The sequence below is a fragment of the Chaetodon auriga genome, chromosome 16, assembly GCF_051107435.1.
Source record: "Chaetodon auriga isolate fChaAug3 chromosome 16, fChaAug3.hap1, whole genome shotgun sequence".
Lineage (NCBI taxonomy): Eukaryota > Metazoa > Chordata > Actinopteri > Chaetodontiformes > Chaetodontidae > Chaetodon > Chaetodon auriga.
In genome coordinates, this window is record NC_135089.1 from 3,616,129 (window position 1) to 3,632,298 (window position 16,170).

General features: G+C 46.2%; 3 protein-coding genes across 3 annotated transcripts; 2 read left to right on the top strand and 1 right to left on the bottom strand.

The window, feature by feature from the left end:
- The first annotated feature begins 6,309 nt into the window (after nucleotides 1-6,309).
- On the top strand, nucleotides 6,310-7,582 carry cox6a2 (cytochrome c oxidase subunit 6A2). Its single transcript, XM_076753094.1, has 4 exons — nucleotides 6,310-6,463; nucleotides 6,836-6,911; nucleotides 7,105-7,247; nucleotides 7,388-7,582. The coding sequence occupies exons 2-4, from the start codon at nucleotides 6,836-6,838 to the stop codon at nucleotides 7,475-7,477; spliced, it is 309 nt and encodes a 102-aa protein (XP_076609209.1). The 5' UTR covers nucleotides 6,310-6,463; the 3' UTR covers nucleotides 7,478-7,582.
- Nucleotides 7,583-7,949: 367 nt separating this feature from the next.
- Nucleotides 7,950-13,750, bottom strand: armc5 (armadillo repeat containing 5). The gene is made up of 7 exons (XM_076752968.1): nucleotides 12,805-13,750; nucleotides 12,680-12,710; nucleotides 12,419-12,529; nucleotides 11,246-12,140; nucleotides 10,356-11,164; nucleotides 10,133-10,265; nucleotides 7,950-9,948 (listed from the first exon to the last, which is right to left on the bottom strand). The coding sequence occupies exons 1-7, from the start codon at nucleotides 13,195-13,197 to the stop codon at nucleotides 8,460-8,462; spliced, it is 3,861 nt and encodes a 1,286-aa protein (XP_076609083.1). The 5' UTR covers nucleotides 13,198-13,750; the 3' UTR covers nucleotides 7,950-8,459.
- Nucleotides 13,751-14,018: 268 nt separating this feature from the next.
- On the top strand, nucleotides 14,019-15,985 carry LOC143334268 (uncharacterized). Its single transcript, XM_076752970.1, has 2 exons — nucleotides 14,019-14,238; nucleotides 14,535-15,985. The coding sequence occupies exons 1-2, from the start codon at nucleotides 14,145-14,147 to the stop codon at nucleotides 15,125-15,127; spliced, it is 687 nt and encodes a 228-aa protein (XP_076609085.1). The 5' UTR covers nucleotides 14,019-14,144; the 3' UTR covers nucleotides 15,128-15,985.
- The last annotated feature ends 185 nt before the right edge of the window (nucleotides 15,986-16,170 follow it).

Below are 16,170 nucleotides of genomic sequence, written 5' to 3' on the forward strand. Positions count from 1 at the left end.
GTCTTAGTCTCTCTGCGTTGGCCTCGTGGTCGTGGAGGCGTTCACCTGAGTGCGGGAGCTGCGCGTCTGTTGTTTGGGTGACGAGGATGCTTCCTAACATCACAAGCTCGGGTTCTGCGCCGTCTGGTGTCTCGATTTGATGTTCTGCTGAGTGCACCGCTCTCTTTAGGTCTCTGTGATCAAGCAGAGCAGCTCCCAGACCAGGTGCTGATGCCTCCCATCAGGATGCTTTCCACAGCACCACAGCCGAAGCTCTTCAGACACACACAGTAGTGTTTCCTCCATAATTACAGTACGTTCTTGTCCGGGTGGGAAAACATCATTAACAGCAGTTAGCAGCTCTATAAAGTGAGATGGCATCGTCAAACACACTCAGACATAAATTATCACAGAAATATTAACTTCCTCACAGGCACACTCATAACACAAATACACTGTCCTCACCCAATAATAACCTTGTGCAAATTAATGTGAAAATAAAAATTATATTAGGAGAACTGCCCCCTCCAAACAGACGTCAAAGGCTGGTAACAGCAGACCTGTTTTTCTCTGGTTTTGTTAATAAAGTAAACATCACGGCTCCTAAAACAAGAAGGGGAAAATAATGAGAGCAAGCAAACACGTGTTTAAGTGGCGTAAATATCCTGGTGAAATTGCAAAGTAAACATTACATGTTTTTTGTGTTTGTGTGTGTGTGTGTGTGTGTGTGTGTGTGTGTGTGTGTGTGTGTGTGTGTTGGGGGGGTTGCAGTTTAGTGAAAAACATGAAACAATACACACACACACACACACACACACACACACCATACACCTGTGGAAAGAGCAGACAAGGCTGCCACCTCAATTAAAACCTAATTTTCATGGACTTTCCATGGTTTTCTACAGAAGCACGTTGTAATCTCAGCTAAAACAGGCCGTCAGCTGTCATCCGGCTCTTTAGGGGAACACAGTGTGTAACTACAGTCTGCTGAAAGTGTGTACGAGAAGCATTCGCCCATGGTGGTGCCATCACCGAGCTCCATCCTCACATCCTATAGTGTGGGAGGTCCCTTGTCTAACAGCCATTTTTTAACTTATGTTTAAGTTTCTTTATGACTTAACTGCATATGATGGCTACGCTTTGAAAGAAGCCAGTTGTTTTTCTGCCACCTGAGGAAAACTGAAGTCACATGTGCAGACCACCACATCGTCTTCCCTGGTGGTACTGAGCATAAGACAATAACATAAACCACGTCTGACTCACGACTCCCTCACCCACGATTCACCTCTAAACATTTATCTGTCTGCATTTGAGAGGCCCCTATTAAGAAAAACAATCAGGTCCGTAAGGACGGTGTCGATTTTTCAGGACGAGATGTCAAAGCGTCTGAAAAAGGAGCTGATTGTTGTCAGAGGTGGTGCAGACCGCATTGGCTCATTTACCCAGAGAACAGTGTGAGAACAGGGAGGGCAGTGTCTGCGGAGACACATCTGGATGGCAGTTTCACTGCGGTCTGTCATATTAGAAACACTGTGTGCCCCAACATATACATACAAATTACATTCTGTGTGTGTTCGAGCGCTGACCTTATGTGTCCTTAAAGGAAGAAAGAGGAGAACAAAATCTGGCTGATTTCATAGAAATAACTTCATATAGCTTCATAAAGCAGAGCCCTTCATGCCCAATAAAGATGTGACATTTTCATAACTGCAGCCTCTCAGGTCACAGTGGAGGCTTTCTCACTTAATATTGTGGTTCTCCTGACCGCCACGGTCAGTGTTTCTCCACTGTAATTTGTGCAGCAGAAAAGAAAAGCGACTTCCAACGGATGCTGATATTTGCTCTCCTTTCATGTTTAAGTGTAATCTGCAGCAACATGGTGCTACATGCCAGGATCAGGGAGCATTAAATCATCTTTTGAGTAATCCTGTCCAAATATTTTTGTTCAAATCTGCAAACATAAGACTGTGATTGTGCATCAGGAAGGAAGGTGAGCAGAGTGGAATTAAATGCTCATTCAGATTTATGAGAAATATTGGGAAAATTATGTCAGTATAGGCTCATTGGTAAAATGTTAGCATGGAGCCAAGCTGTCAGTTCATGTTCAAGTGTTATTTGGACCCTTTTTGGTCTATTTATACTGAAAAGGCAGATCTGCTGTTCTGTGAGGTTTAGTTGTGACACCTGCTTCCTGTGACTAAAGTCAGCTCACCGGTTGCTGCTGCAGCGTCGTCCATTGTTTCCTTCTACGGACACAAACAGAGTGTGTCTCTAACAAAGCAGCAACACCTGCACCTCATTACATCCAGGTCTATTAATTAACTCAAAATACAGCTGCCCCATTTGGTCAGAGGTGTAAATACAAATAATCACAGATCCATGCAAAGAGCTCGTCGTGGCGTACGTCTGTAACGGGCAGGTTCATCTGGAGGTTGTACAGCTGCATTATCTCAAGTGAATCTCCAAACTTGAACTCTGCCATCGGTGAAATGAGCAGCGTTGCTCTGGTAAATAAACATCTGCACTCACTTTCACTCCCCTTCGCTCTTGAGAAACTAACTCCAAAATAGCTTTATTCTTGAATTTCCTGACAGGTTTTTCGTTCTCAGCCTGGGGCCTGGAACAGCGGTGTTTATTAGCGGTTTCATGCTCTCCTTCTTCCAGCTTGTAAGACACTGTGGGCCACCTCCAGGGGGCTTAATATTAGCGTTCAGCTCCATGTAGCGTGTACACATTAGGGGAAGAGCACAAAGACCTACAGAGCGATGATGCTGGCACACCGCTCGTGCAGCTGAACCTGCATCTGGCTGAGCAGGTTAGGTCAGAGCGTGTTTAGAGCTGATGTCAAATGGCTCTTTTATGTGTTTTTAATACTTTCTGGAAGACAAGGGAGGGAAATATGTTATATCTGTGGCTGTGGCCTATAGCGGTAGCAGCCTTGTGCAGAATCACTTAAATTTGCAGCCCGTTGAGACGAAAACAACGCAGAGAACCGCGAGACTGAACCGAAACAGTAAAACTATGAGAAGGAAAATCAAAACAATGAGCTGGAAGATGCTATAAAACTCTGATCTGTAGTTGATATTAAAATACTGATCACACTTTTTAAACATGCTTCCACCAACAGCCAGCATTGATGCACAGCCACTCGCTGCCAGTCAGTGCTAATGTGCATTTCCACCTCCTTCAAAATTAAAAAATAGCTCATATAAAACTTGTCAGCGGTACTTTAGTGTCTGGCTTTCTAGCTGTGTCAGACTGTAAGTAAACATCCAGGCTGCAGACAAAAGACACTGAACTCTCTTTCCACCCGCTGATGTGACGGACAGCGTATGGAAGTTTCCACTGTACACTAACGCTGACCTTCACATCACTCCAAATCTGCTGCTTTCTCAGTCTGGGGCAATATAGATGCTGGATTCTGACTCCTCATGGTTTGTTCAGGTGTCTGCAGTCACAGTTAGCCTGCAGGCAATCATTCCAGTGCTGCTGGTTTTCATAGCAGCACAGTCTCTGGAGGTACTTTCCATTATATATATTTTCTGTACAGTACATATTGCAGTAAGAATTAGACAGCAGCATCCTTCTGGTCATTTAAAGCCACAGTTTAAGTTCAAGGCAGAGCTCAGCATTGAAATGTTTTTAGGTTTTTCAGCCTGCTTTGTATTTTAAAAACTAGAACACCCTGAAATTGTCTGCATGGAGAGCAGAAAAAAAGTTCTCAGTCAATATACAGCTTCGATGCGAGTTGCTCTGAGGTGAACGCAGGAATACGGCAGCTTAGAAAACAGAGAGCCACATAGATTTACGAGGGAACGACGGCACAGACTGTTACAGCTGGCACAGGCTGTTTTCACCTCTGTCCAACATCACACACACTTACTGCATCGCACACAATCCACAGTTGTCTTTCTCTTGGCATGAAACGCACACAGGCTGGGGTGTGTGGGTGTTAAGGGGTGTTGTGGAGGCTGAGCTCAGTTTACACAACGTTTTTATTTGCAGTTTATCCACATTTAAATCCCCTCTGCTGTATATTCATTCAGTTTGTATGAGTGATTGTGATGATCACATGGCGTGTGATTGGAAGTTTAGCTTCTTTACATTCTGTGCGTGTCTGCCCTGTGCACTGTTGAGTCTGCAGTGTTTCCTCTGGCTGCTGTGCGTCTGTAAACTCCACAACCGCCGATGGAAATGCTGCACTTAATCAGGTTCAGGCAGAAAACCTGTTGAATCGGTTCATTCTGGATGTGGCTGTCCATCACGCCGACAACAAAGCTGCTGTGGTGAATGCTGGAGACACTCAGCTAAGGAGGGAGCTATCAGCCACGTTAACGTTACGAGGATGGATGTTATAAAAAGAAAGTGTCATCAGTTTGAGTTTAACTTACAAGAAATGAAAAACTCACTATTAAAATGAAATAAGACAACAAGAAGTGTGGATGCTAGCGACATGCTAACATGCTAATGTTCAGAAGGTGTAATATTTGCCATGTTCACCGTCTTAGCTTAGCGTGTTAGCATGCTAACATTTGATTCACTTTATCGAGCGCAGCCGAGACTGAAGCGGGTAGTTTTGCAGATATTTGGTCATAAACCAGCTCACAGTTTTGATCTGATGGTGTTTGAAGAAAAGTCACTCCGATTCATCACCTGGAGAGCACGAATGACTTCAGACCGTGAGACCGAGCAGATTGATGTTAAACTTGGGTTCCACCTTATGGAGGCTGCGCATGTGAATGCAGGCAATGGAAACAATCTTATTAACGTGTTTGTCGGTCAGAGGGCCTGCAGGTTTTCATTTCCAGCAGCACACCTGCACCACATGCAAATGTGTGTATCTGCCAGGACGCGTCTGTGCACGGAGTCTTCAAGCTGAGATGGTGTTTAACCTCTGCCCACAATAACACGAGCGCTAGACGTTCAGACTGGCTGCTCGCATGACTGGCTGACATCACTGCTGGCTCCGGCTGCTGTTTGCACTGCAGCCTGAAGCTGCCCAGACAGAGACGACAAAGTCATTACTAACAGTGTGAAAATCAAGAATTAACACTCAACAGATGGGAGGATACTGTAGAAAAATACCTCATTCAGACTTCACAGACAAGGCCGTTTTGTGAATAGCATGAAAAGATGATGAAAACCTGCTTTTTTCCAAACCTTGAATGCAGCATTTTCTATTATATTATATCATTTGACATTTTAAAGTTGTAAAATGGACTTTGCTCTGTCAAATTAAAGAACTTTCGTGCAGGTAGATCATGCACAACCTTTACTTTAAGGCTTATACAGAGTCACTTCAGCAGCACAAACCAGTAAAGTCTGACCAAGAGGAAAGAAACCCACTGCAGAAGTGAGCTGATACAACTCAGCACAGGACAGGAGTGTTTAAAGACGGTGTCCTCAGAGCAACACTCATGGAAACACTACCCCATCTGGTGGACAGTCTGTCCTCAGGTTAAAAAAAAAGGACGCTTTTTGGATTTCTTTTAACTGTATGGCCTCTCTCACAGGCTATTTTTTATCATAAGGTCACAATTCTGAATTGTGATTACTGAACAAATCTAGCCAACACTGTCACCCAAACTAAACATGAAATAATCAAAAGACTGTAATTAGCTGACACACGTCAATCGGTCTGGACCATAACGTACCTCAACCTTGTGAAGTTCGTCTGACTTCATGTCTTCTGCACATGTTTGCGAGCTTTTCCTGTTCACTGAACAGGCTGCTGCAAGAAAATGAACAGATCTGCTCAATTTATCGTTATTCTTCCCAAAATACTGGCATATATTATGTTATAATGACATATTTTCATCTTCGATGAAAGAACTAACAAGAAACATTTCCTATGAAAACAGCGTATACCTCTGGAAATTTTCTGGATATTATTATATGTGTGAAAACTATTTTATGCAAGTAATTTTTGACAGAAGAAGGAAACCACACCGAACTCAACCTCAGTTGTCTTAAAGATTTCACAACAGGATGTCAGTGTTCATCTGATCTCAATGCAACACCATAAAGGAAATAAAGTGCAGATTATTGTGCACCTGTGACACACAGCTGAGCCACAGCTGCTCTCAGTGAACGACTGTCAGGAAAAATGAAAGCTAACATGCTAAGTGTCAAAAACCTGATGCTTCCTCCATTAATATGAGTCATTAATGAGGATTAATCAGCCCTCTGCCCTGATTTCAGCCTTCGAAATGTAGGCTGAATGTCCTCAAACGCAACAACACCCCTCCTCCCCCCGCCTCTCCGTCCCATATCGGCCTGCCGTTGCACTTTACCAAATATAAACTAAGTTTCTTGGCGCAGCGACAGATTGAAATGGGGAGGAGTCTGACACAGTGAGTTCAGCTCAGGACAGACTGAAGGACAAACAAGCAGGAAGGAGAGGGAAATTAAATGAGCAACAGGCTCGCCAAATATATAAGAGAATAATAACAAAGCATTTTGAAGATTGCTTGCCTGAAGAACAGTAAGTTTTTACCTGATTTTCTTCTTCTTTGGTTACTGTAGGGTTTGCACCACTCTAACAAACACAGTAACTCGAGCAGGCCAAGCCTCAACTGCAAGCTGTTTTGGTATATTAGCTGTTTGCAGGGGAGCACAGGACGGATATCTTCTCAAACTACTTCATGTATGAGAAGAATATGAGTTTAAATGGTTGTTTTTGGTTGATTTATTATTTCAACGTTGTTCTGTTGTGCTTTGGCTCAGCATAAAGCTTATAGAGGCCCTCTTGATATATACATATATATATATTTTGTTTTGTTTTGTTTTTTTGGTGCATAAAATGAAAATATGCTGCAGATGTTTGCCAGTCTTTTGTCCCTCTCCACCTCTGCAGATGTCTCTGTCTTCTGCTGCCTTGGCCACTCGTCGAGTGCTTGCGGCTGCGTCACATTCGAGCCATGAGGGAGGAGGTCAGTGTGTCTTTACTGTAACTCTCAACCATTTCAATGAAAATGCACCAAAGCCTCCAGATTCAGAGCGTCTGTACCTCTGAGTCATGTATGGCTGGAGCTTCTTGTTGAACATTAACCGAAGACAGCTGATAATTCCCCCATAACCCTACTTCGTGCTTCGGTCATGTCCTTTCACTGGTTGCTTTCACAGTGAGGACCTGGAAGATCCTGACCATTGTGTTGGCTATGCCTGGCGTTGGCGTCTGCATGGCAAACGCCTACATGAAGATGCAGGCGCACGGACACGGGCAGCCAGAATTTGTGCCATATCCTCACCTGCGTATCCGCACCAAGGTGAGTCTCAAACTGCCTGCGCCCCCACTCCTTCAGCAGGGTTTACAAACCGCCCCTCTGCTGATAAACAAATGAAACGGGATGCACATCAATGGTTTCCCCCCGTGTCGACTTCACTTTGTTAATACGTCTCCTTGCAGAAATTTCCCTGGGGAGACGGAAACCACAGTCTGTTCCACAACCCTCATACGAACCCTCTGCCTGACGGCTTCGAGAGCTCCCATCACTGAGAGGATGACTCACACTTCTCAGTCAGCAGTGTACTCGGCTTAATTGTACTGACCGAGGGGCCAAGCCGAAGACACCCAGACAGGAATAAAACCACTTTGTGCCGTACGACGACGAGTGCCGTTTCTTTTGTTTAGTCCGGAGTAATTCTCATTTCAATCAACCTTCGTGGCTTCAAGCGTCAGAGCAGAATGTGCTGCTATCTCTGATGGTGTCTGTTTATTGGCTACCTCTAGGGGTCGCCAAAGCTGCAAATGTTTAAATCCTGCATGTGCAGTCTTCTTATTGTCAAACAAATCCAATTAAAAGACCAAAACCAACAACGAACTGATCTTCTAACAAATATATGAGCAGCTGAAGCAAATTCGACAGCTCCAGAGCTCCACTGTTGTCTGAAAACACAAAACAGAGTCACACTGCTGCACTGCAACACTGTACACCCACACATCAACAACAAGAAAACACAAGCGAAGTGATGTTCCAACAATATATTCAGTGGCATAAATTAATACGGGACAGCTGGGATCTATACACTGTATATATGCTAATCCATATCATCTCTATGTACAAAATAAACAGTCTGGCTCCAAGACCAACCCTTATAATTCCAGTAGTTCCAGCGAAGCGACATCTAGCAAATGCATTGTGGACATTTGTTAAGACTTTTTTTGTATTAATATAAAAAAAAATATCCAACAACAGTAAATTATAATACATCATGCTGGGACAGGCTACACTTTCTATCAGATTCCATCAAAACTAAATAGATATTTCTGCTTCCAGTTTATGAAAATAAATCAACAGTCAGTTCTGAAGAAATTCATACAGCATGGTGTTCAGGTAATCACTCTGCACTTTCCAGACATTTGATCAAATTAACGCAATGGCAAAATTTCTAGAAGCTATCGACAAGCTCCAAAGTTGACCCTCGTGCCCTCTGGATTCATGCCACCAATATTTCCAACGCAGTGTTTCCCTCCTCGCTCAGCTCAGAGCTGCTGTGGCCAAACTTAGCAGATCCAGTTTCAGAGTCTCTGAACAGTCGGCCTCCCTGGCAAGTCTGCGAAGGCAATCCCCGGCAGCCGAGGAGGACAGGAAGGGCCGAGGACAGTCCTGGCAGCCCAGCAGCAAAGACAGGCAGGCCCGACCCAGTGCTGGGTAGCTGTACCGCTGGGAAAACCAGTACACCTGGGGGAGGAGAGCAGCCAGGGCCCCACCGCCTGCAGGGGCTTCTGAGGAAGAAGAGGGCGAAGAGTCCTGAGCTGCTGATTTCAGAGGCTGTGCCGAACTTTTCATCAAGTTCTTTGGTCTTAACTTCACCTCTTCTGGGTCAAGTGATGCACAGCTTGATTTGGAAACTGGAGTGGCACTTTTGATCGTCTTAAGGTCTGAAGTCGCGAGTCCTCTGCTGCTTTTCTGAACTGTTCCAACGAAAGAGGGTTTATTGCTGTCTGTCTGGTGTAGGAAACTGTTTGGTTTCTTCGTCTGTGCAGGTGAATTTTCTGTTTGCGCCTCTAAACCAGTCAGTTCTAGCTCAGATGTGCGATTAGCCAGGTTCTCCTCAGCAGACTCCAGGCCTTCTCGGTCCGTTTTAGACGCAGCCTTTGCGGCGGCGTCCTCTGTGGGAGCCGATGCAGCTCCACTCGCAGCCTTGGTGGAGCAGGACAAGAGAAGAGACACACACAGATCCTCCAGCTCTCTCTGCAGCTCGGTCACCAAAAATCTGCACGCTCCAATCATCATCTCGCCTAAAGCTGTTTTCTGGAAAGCCAAGTCTTCCGTTGAGTGATCCTCGTTTTGGCAGATCCCCAGGCCTTCAAGGACCAATGCGTCCAGAATCTGACACTGTCCTCTCCTCTCTCCTTCATCACTGTCCCTCGTCGTTTCTGTGTCCTTGCTGAGGCGACATCCATGCAGGTAATGCAGTACAGGTACCAGCATACCTGTGCTGACATCCTTAATGCAGATGGCTTCTTCCGCATTACCCTGAGCTTCTCCAAACCCACCCCTCAACAGAGCCCAAAAGTATTCAGAGCCGACCCCGTGTGTCCCCTCCACCCCGGCCACGGCCTCCCTGCTGGCTGGGACCTGAGTCCCGTCGTCCAGCAGCAAGAGGAGGTCAAAGTTTGAGACTCCATAAGGACAGATGTCAGCCATGCGAGGCTTTTTCGACGGAGGAGGTGAAACTCTCTCCATTTGTGACGGTGCTGTAACTGGATTGACGCGTTTTTTGTCAAACTCCATTTTGATGCCACCCGTCAGGGTCGACAGGCATCCAATCAGGAGGGAGAAGTACAGCGAGTGGAGCTGAGAACTCAGGCCTGAATGAGGTGAATTAAACCAGTCAGAAAGCAACCTCCCACAATCCGCAGGGTGGTCTTCATCCACATCATCATCATCGTAACCAAGAGGCTGCAGAGCCAAGAGCAGTCCACCGCTGTCCAGAAGAAGTTTCTTCAACAGGGACTTGTTGCTGTTGGAGGGAAAAAATAGTTTGTAAGGCTCATCTTTGGAATGGTGTCAGTAAAAACAAGACCATTAAATGAGTACATGGTAAACGAAAGTATTCACAAATACATTTACATCATTAAAGTCATTATTACACAGGCTGATTGTCGTGATCAATGAACTCGTATTTATACTGATCTGCTACTCACCTGGTAATTAACGGCAGCGACAGCGCACAGTTCATCTTGTCGGACTCAGAGCCTGACAGCATGACATGGGCAAGAACCCCAGAACCAAATCCAGACTCACACTGGACACGCAGATTATTAAGAAGAGCAAGACCTGCAGAGACAGTCAGAGCACAATTATAAACTGCTCTTGTATGAAATGAGACATTTCAGATCACTGATTGCACTGAGATCTTTCTCTTACCAAGCTGTTTAACTTTGGCTTTCACTCGGTCCGTCTGCCTCTCCTCTCCCTCCAATCCTCCACCTCTCTGGCAGAGATGGTGGCGAATCAGCGCGACCGAGCCGGTTCGGACCAGCGCCTGCAAACAGTTTGGGTTGCAGCTCAGCCGGCAAAGCATCCGAAGGCACCTGCTGCTGGGGTCCTGGTGCTGGGTGAGGTAGTAAAGCAGGCCGGACATGACTCCTGAGGTGACCAGAGCGGCACTTGGGTCGGTGGCGTGGGAGAAGCGTGACAGCAGCAGCAGGATGGGCGACTCGGGCGTCCAGGGCTCAGGGTGGTAGGGGTGGTGGTAAGCCATCGGGCGGGGCACAGAGGGAGGGGTATCGAGAGTGACTTTAGTCAAACAAGCTGCTGAGTGAGCACGCTGCCTCCTTTTGTGAGGGGATGAGAACTTTGATGGTGAGACTGGTGTTTGGGTTGTTTTAGTGGGAGAGGGGATGATGGAGGAACTGGGCTGGGTTTGGGGTGCGAGTGCAGTGGAAGCCTGAGGACTAGAGGGAGGCGGATCAGTGATTCTCCATGAGGATGACAGTGGAGACTGGGCTGAAGAGGACACAGGGGAAGGCTGAGCTGCTTTTTTAGAGGTAGAGGAAGCAGTAGGGTTCAATGGAGAAGGGTTTTTAAGACAAGAGAGGGAGTCCGGGTTTGGGGAGGAGGTTTGAGGGGATGAAGACGGGGGGATCTGAAGACTCCCCCATTCCCCTTCAACACCAGAGGAATCCAGCAGGTCCCCCTCTGAAGAGATCAATCCCTCAGACACCAACCAGGACCTGAACACAAAACAAAAAGCACATAGTTGAACAACAGAAAATAGGAGAATCCTACAAACCTGTGCTCTTCATTTTCCATACCTGAGACTTAAAAAGCTTGATGAACATAGACCTTGCTCCCTTCCAGCTTCCTCCTTCTTGCAGCCCTCCGGAGCAGGAAAGTCGAAGGAGTCAAAGCATGACGAGGGCAGGAGCTCAGTGGGAGACATGCTGGAGGAGAGGCTCACATCCATCTTCTCGGCAGACTGTTCCTCGCCTCTGGTGAGTTCAACTAGTCGTGCAACAAGCAGAGGGCCCAGCCCTAATTCCTGCAACTGCTCCATTGCAGATTCATCGAAAACAAAGTCTACACAGGCCAGGATGGGTAGCCTGGAAAGAGGGTGACTCTGATGGGCAGCTAAAAAGCCAACCAGCACCTCCAATCCGCCACTCTCCTTCACCTTGGCCCGGTTGACCGCCTCCTTGCAGCACAGGCAGAGCGCCTTGAGGAAGACTCCAGACTTCAGCGGGTCCCTCTTGACCTCCTCAGTGAACTTCTGAATCACCCCCAGTGACCCCACAAGAGGGCGCAGGCAGCCTTGGGAGCACATGTTGGCCAGGGTTTTCAGTGCCAGCTCCTCAAAAGGTTTCCCAGACTCCCCCAGCGCCATGACACCCAGCTGAGCAAGGACTCCAGAACGGGACACCTCTCTGGCGCATTCAACACCGCAGCCCCGGGTCAGCTCGTGGAGGGTCCTGAGTGCCGCCCGCCTCAGCCCTTGGGGATATTCTGGAGCGATGAGAGGGGCGAGGGCAGATAAGGTGCCTTGAGTAAGCAGGGACAGCCGATTAGAGGGCGTATCGGAGAGGTAGAGGAGAGCCCGAGCGGCCGACTGGGCGCACTCCAGCTTAGGACAGGTGTCTTTGGGTGGAGCAGCGGTGGGGGATGATGGGCCAGAAGAAAGAGACACACAGAGGAGGAGAAGCGGAACACCACCTGTAAAAAAAGAGAGTGGTTTTTAATCCAGGGTGACGTCATCCACAGTCCACAACGCAAATATACTTAGTTTGGACAGATATTAGCAGACCTGTCCATTAGTCCTTGTGCGATTATTGTCTCAAACAGTTCATCAACATTATTGCAATAATTTTGCTGCTGCTGCAAAAGTACACTGCAACTTCCCCTCAAGTAGCACTCAAGCTGCATCTCTTTAGAAAAGCTGAAAACTGTCAGCTAAAATGATGCAGTGGGACCCAGTGACATTTCAGGCTTACCAGCAGAGTGGATGAGTGCAGAGCTCTCTTGATCCATGGCCAAGTTTCCCAAAGCCCGGGCTGCTCGGTTCTGGACCGTCTCCAGGGCCACATTTCTCTTCAGGATCTCCACTAAGACAGCCAAGATTTTTTTTTTTTTTTTTTTAAGATTAAATGCCATTAACTGCGTTTTCACATCTGATAAAGATTACAGCAAAACCCAAGTTTAAAAAGTCATCAGTATAAGAAGTAATTCTCATAAAAATGTAAATCACCACTTACCTACAATCTTTATTCCATCAAGCTTTCGGACCTGCAGTGAAGGACATTTTAAATGTGAGCAGTTTTAATGGATGGTTTATTAAACTGAACATTCAATACCTTCCCTATTATAACTTTTATCTCACCTCAATACGTGTTTCCGGCTCAGTGCAGCAGTTTGCCAGGATGCTCAGAGCCAGATCCAGGGTTTTCCTGGGGCAGTCTGGGTGCCTGAGGAGGTCCAGCAGGGGCCGGAGACCACCTTGTGTTCTGAATCTGGCAATGCCCGCCTTGTCACCCTTGATGTGCTGCGTCCGGATGGCAACCAGGGCTCGCCACTGAGAAACTCTGGACCTCTTGTCCATTTCTCTGCTACTGCCTGAGTCAGCCTTGCCGTGTCCATGATGTTCAGCCCCTGATCCGGGTTTGGAGAGGTGAGCCAGGCACCAGGTCAAAGAAGACTCTGGTGATGACGGGTGCCCCTCTCTGGAGGGAGCTCGAGACTGTTTCCAGTCACCTTGCACAGGTGATGCAGCCATGGTGCCTCTGCCTGGCAGGCTACCAGTTCAATTACCTTAATCTTCCTCCTCTCAGTGTAGACAGATATTACACACAGTGTGGGACATCACTGGACGCTTCCAGTGAAACGCTGAGTTAAATAACATGTCCTTTCACTTTAAAGCTAGCAAGCTGTTAGCTTGTTTGTTCAACTGCTGAACATGTATTCTTCATGCTGTTTTCAAAGTTTCCGCAAAAAAATAACAATCTGGCGTGGTCAGAAAACTACAGATACCATGAAATAGGAAAGTTGTACCACCTGACGCCGCACTCGCTGACGGGATATGGAGTTCCACCAGCTTCGGTCCACTCCCTAGAAACAGGCCTACATCGTGAGACGACTGAACAAACGTTAATCTGCGTAATGGACGTGTATTTGCTCAATGTAACATATTTTTACACAACAAATGACTAATTAAAGCTCTATTTGAAAAATGTTTTTTTTACCACTTTCCGAATATTTTTTGTAAAACAAAATGCAATCGCCTGTGTTAGCCGCTAACGCCATCTTTAGCCAAACAACAAAACAGGGGCGGTCGAGGGAGGGAGCAGGGAGTGAAGAGGTAGGTCGCTTCGATATATGCTGGGATTTGTAGTTCAAACTTCGCTGCCTTTCACTGTACCTAGTGCACATCCTCCTTAAAAAACTACATTTCCCGTGACAGTGAAAAGAGGTAGCTTGCGTTTGTGAAATCACAGCGTTTAGGGATTGTAGTTCAGTTGGTACGCCTGTAAGCGCAAAATCCCATTCGTACCAACCGAAACGGACTACACTTCCCGCTTTGCTAAGTGACGTTGTTATAGTCATCGTTTTCCTCGATGCGAGAAAATGCATCGGTGCCTCTGAGAGGTTGTTAAATTCCACGATAAATAGTCCGCTATCTAAACTAAAAAACGACTTTTACTGTAATGGTAGTGGTTTAACAACATGGAGGTAATCGAGACTATTGTGATACAAAGTACTGAAGTGGAAGGGAAGGAAACGGTCGTGTCCAGTGTGGACACCGATAAAACCAAAGCAGGTTAGTACACAGTCTTTAGTTAAACAGCTCTCATCCAGTCATCGCATGAAGCGAGGAGGGCCTGATGAGGGCAAAGTCACTGCCTGCCGACTAAAGTCATAAACCTCGACTCAGACAATGTCAGCTGTATTAAAGAGAATTATATTTTGCCTGGTAACTTGGGGCCTCAAAAGGGTGTTTCACTCAGGCACTCAAATAAGATTGCCAAACTTTAAAAAAAACTAAGAGGTTCAGCAAGGTCATATTATTCTAGATAATATCATATCAACCAATGACACCTGTGTTTTCCTCTGTAGAGTTTATATGGACACTGCAGGCTACTTGGCACCTCGTCAACACTCGGCTTGAAATGGATCAGGCTTTTGACCAGCCGGTGTGCAAGAAAAAGAAACTTTGGGAGATGGTGGCAGAGAAAGTGAATGCCAAACTGAGGGAGTCGGAGGTCACCGACGTCACCGTGAAGGCGTACGAGTGTGACCTGAAGTGGAGAAACATGCTGGCCACATACAGGAAAAATAGTGAGAGGGCCAAGAGGCTCGGGGTGGCCAGCGTCCACTGGGAGTTCTTCAAGGCCATGCACGAGGTCCTGGGTAAGAGCAGGGAGGAGATCGAAGCCCAGCGAAGGGCCAAGCTCAGTGGGACGAGGGTGGGAAAAGCCATAGCCAGCAAGAGGTTCACCCCCATCCTCCCTACACCTCCTGCGACAGCTGCTCCCTGCTCTGCCCGGCCTCCGCAGGACGTCCTGCAGCTGTACATGGAGCTGCAAGAGAGGAAGATGAACATGTGGGCCCAGCAGAAAGCCCTGGAGGAGAGGAAGATAGAGGCCATTAACAACCTGGCCCAGGCCATCTCCAGCCTGGCTCAGAAAAACAGCACGCTGACGTCATAAGATGGACTGTAGGCCTGAGGAGACGTGACGTGGGTCTGAACTTCCGTGTGTGTCGTTTGCTCTAACCAAAAACTTTTACAATGCTGCACGAGGAAAACTGTTGGAGTTTGTTATATACGGTTTTTACATTGGTCATTTTGGCTTTTTTTTAATGTTACACTTTTAAGAATAGTTTGGCCAGTCTGAATTCTGTTGAGCAGAACAGCAGGAGGAGCGAGTTAATATGAGACATATGAGACGCAGACTGACATATCACAGCCCGGACAGCTCTTGTTTGAACTACAAGCAGATTACATGCCTCATCAGAGCTGTCATTTCCTGTTTATATCCCAATGGATGTTATTGTTATATACCAAAATAGAAGAGTGAATTATGTTTGGCTGACATTGGAGAGTAGGAAAACCAAAAAATAACTCATAAAAAAGATAAATACAGGCATCCGATCACCACTGTACCCATTACTGATCAAATGCCAACAGCGTTTGCAAAAGTATTTTTACACAGGCCCTAAATGTGAAACAATGATAAACAAGCTAACGTAAATGATCATGACATGATTAAGATCATTTGTCAGGAGAAGTCACAGTTGGACTTAAACTTGACATTTTTCAGTAAAAATAAACACATGTGTATACTAGTAACTATTGTTCTTGGGGATTATTAATATCAGTATTCATAGACACAACACACACTTTTACTGTTAAGGTATTAAGAATAAACACTTTTTTGTCAACACGTAAAGTATTCCAATAAATAACTCTGCATTAAATACTACCTTTGTGAATGTTATGTCCGTCCCCACTTGCGTATTTGGTGGCGAACAGAATGGTAGAAATACTATCGCTTTTTACTGCTTTATTGTGAAAGTTTTACCGGATATATTCATATGGTATTGCCTGGAGCTTGACACTGAAGCCTGGCTGAATATCGTAAGACTCATGAAGCTTACTGCCCTCCGGTGGTCACAGTGGGGAACTGCATTTTTTTTTAGCAGTTACTTTTACTTTAATTAATATAAATATGAACACAATATTACTGTGGCA

Excerpts from the sequence above, each read along its gene's own strand:
- cox6a2 (XM_076753094.1), top strand. The coding sequence starts at position 6,836 with ATGTCTCTGTCTTCTGCTGCCTTGGCCACTCGTCGAGTGCTTGCGGCT. Across the intron at positions 6,912-7,104 it reads TTCGAGCCATGAGGGAGGAG|TGAGGACCTGGAAGATCCTG; the intron begins GTCAGTGTGTCT and ends TTGCTTTCACAG. Across the intron at positions 7,248-7,387 it reads ACCTGCGTATCCGCACCAAG|AAATTTCCCTGGGGAGACGG; the intron begins GTGAGTCTCAAA and ends GTCTCCTTGCAG.
- armc5 (XM_076752968.1), bottom strand. The coding sequence starts at position 13,197 with ATGGCTGCATCACCTGTGCAAGGTGACTGGAAACAGTCTCGAGCTCCC. Across the intron at positions 10,266-10,355 it reads AGCCAAAGTTAAACAGCTTG|GTCTTGCTCTTCTTAATAAT; the intron begins GTAAGAGAAAGA and ends CTGTCTCTGCAG. Across the intron at positions 9,949-10,132 it reads TCGCTGCCGTTAATTACCAG|CAACAAGTCCCTGTTGAAGA; the intron begins GTGAGTAGCAGA and ends TCCCTCCAACAG.
- LOC143334268 (XM_076752970.1), top strand. The coding sequence starts at position 14,145 with ATGGAGGTAATCGAGACTATTGTGATACAAAGTACTGAAGTGGAAGGG. Across the intron at positions 14,239-14,534 it reads CACCGATAAAACCAAAGCAG|AGTTTATATGGACACTGCAG; the intron begins GTTAGTACACAG and ends TTTCCTCTGTAG.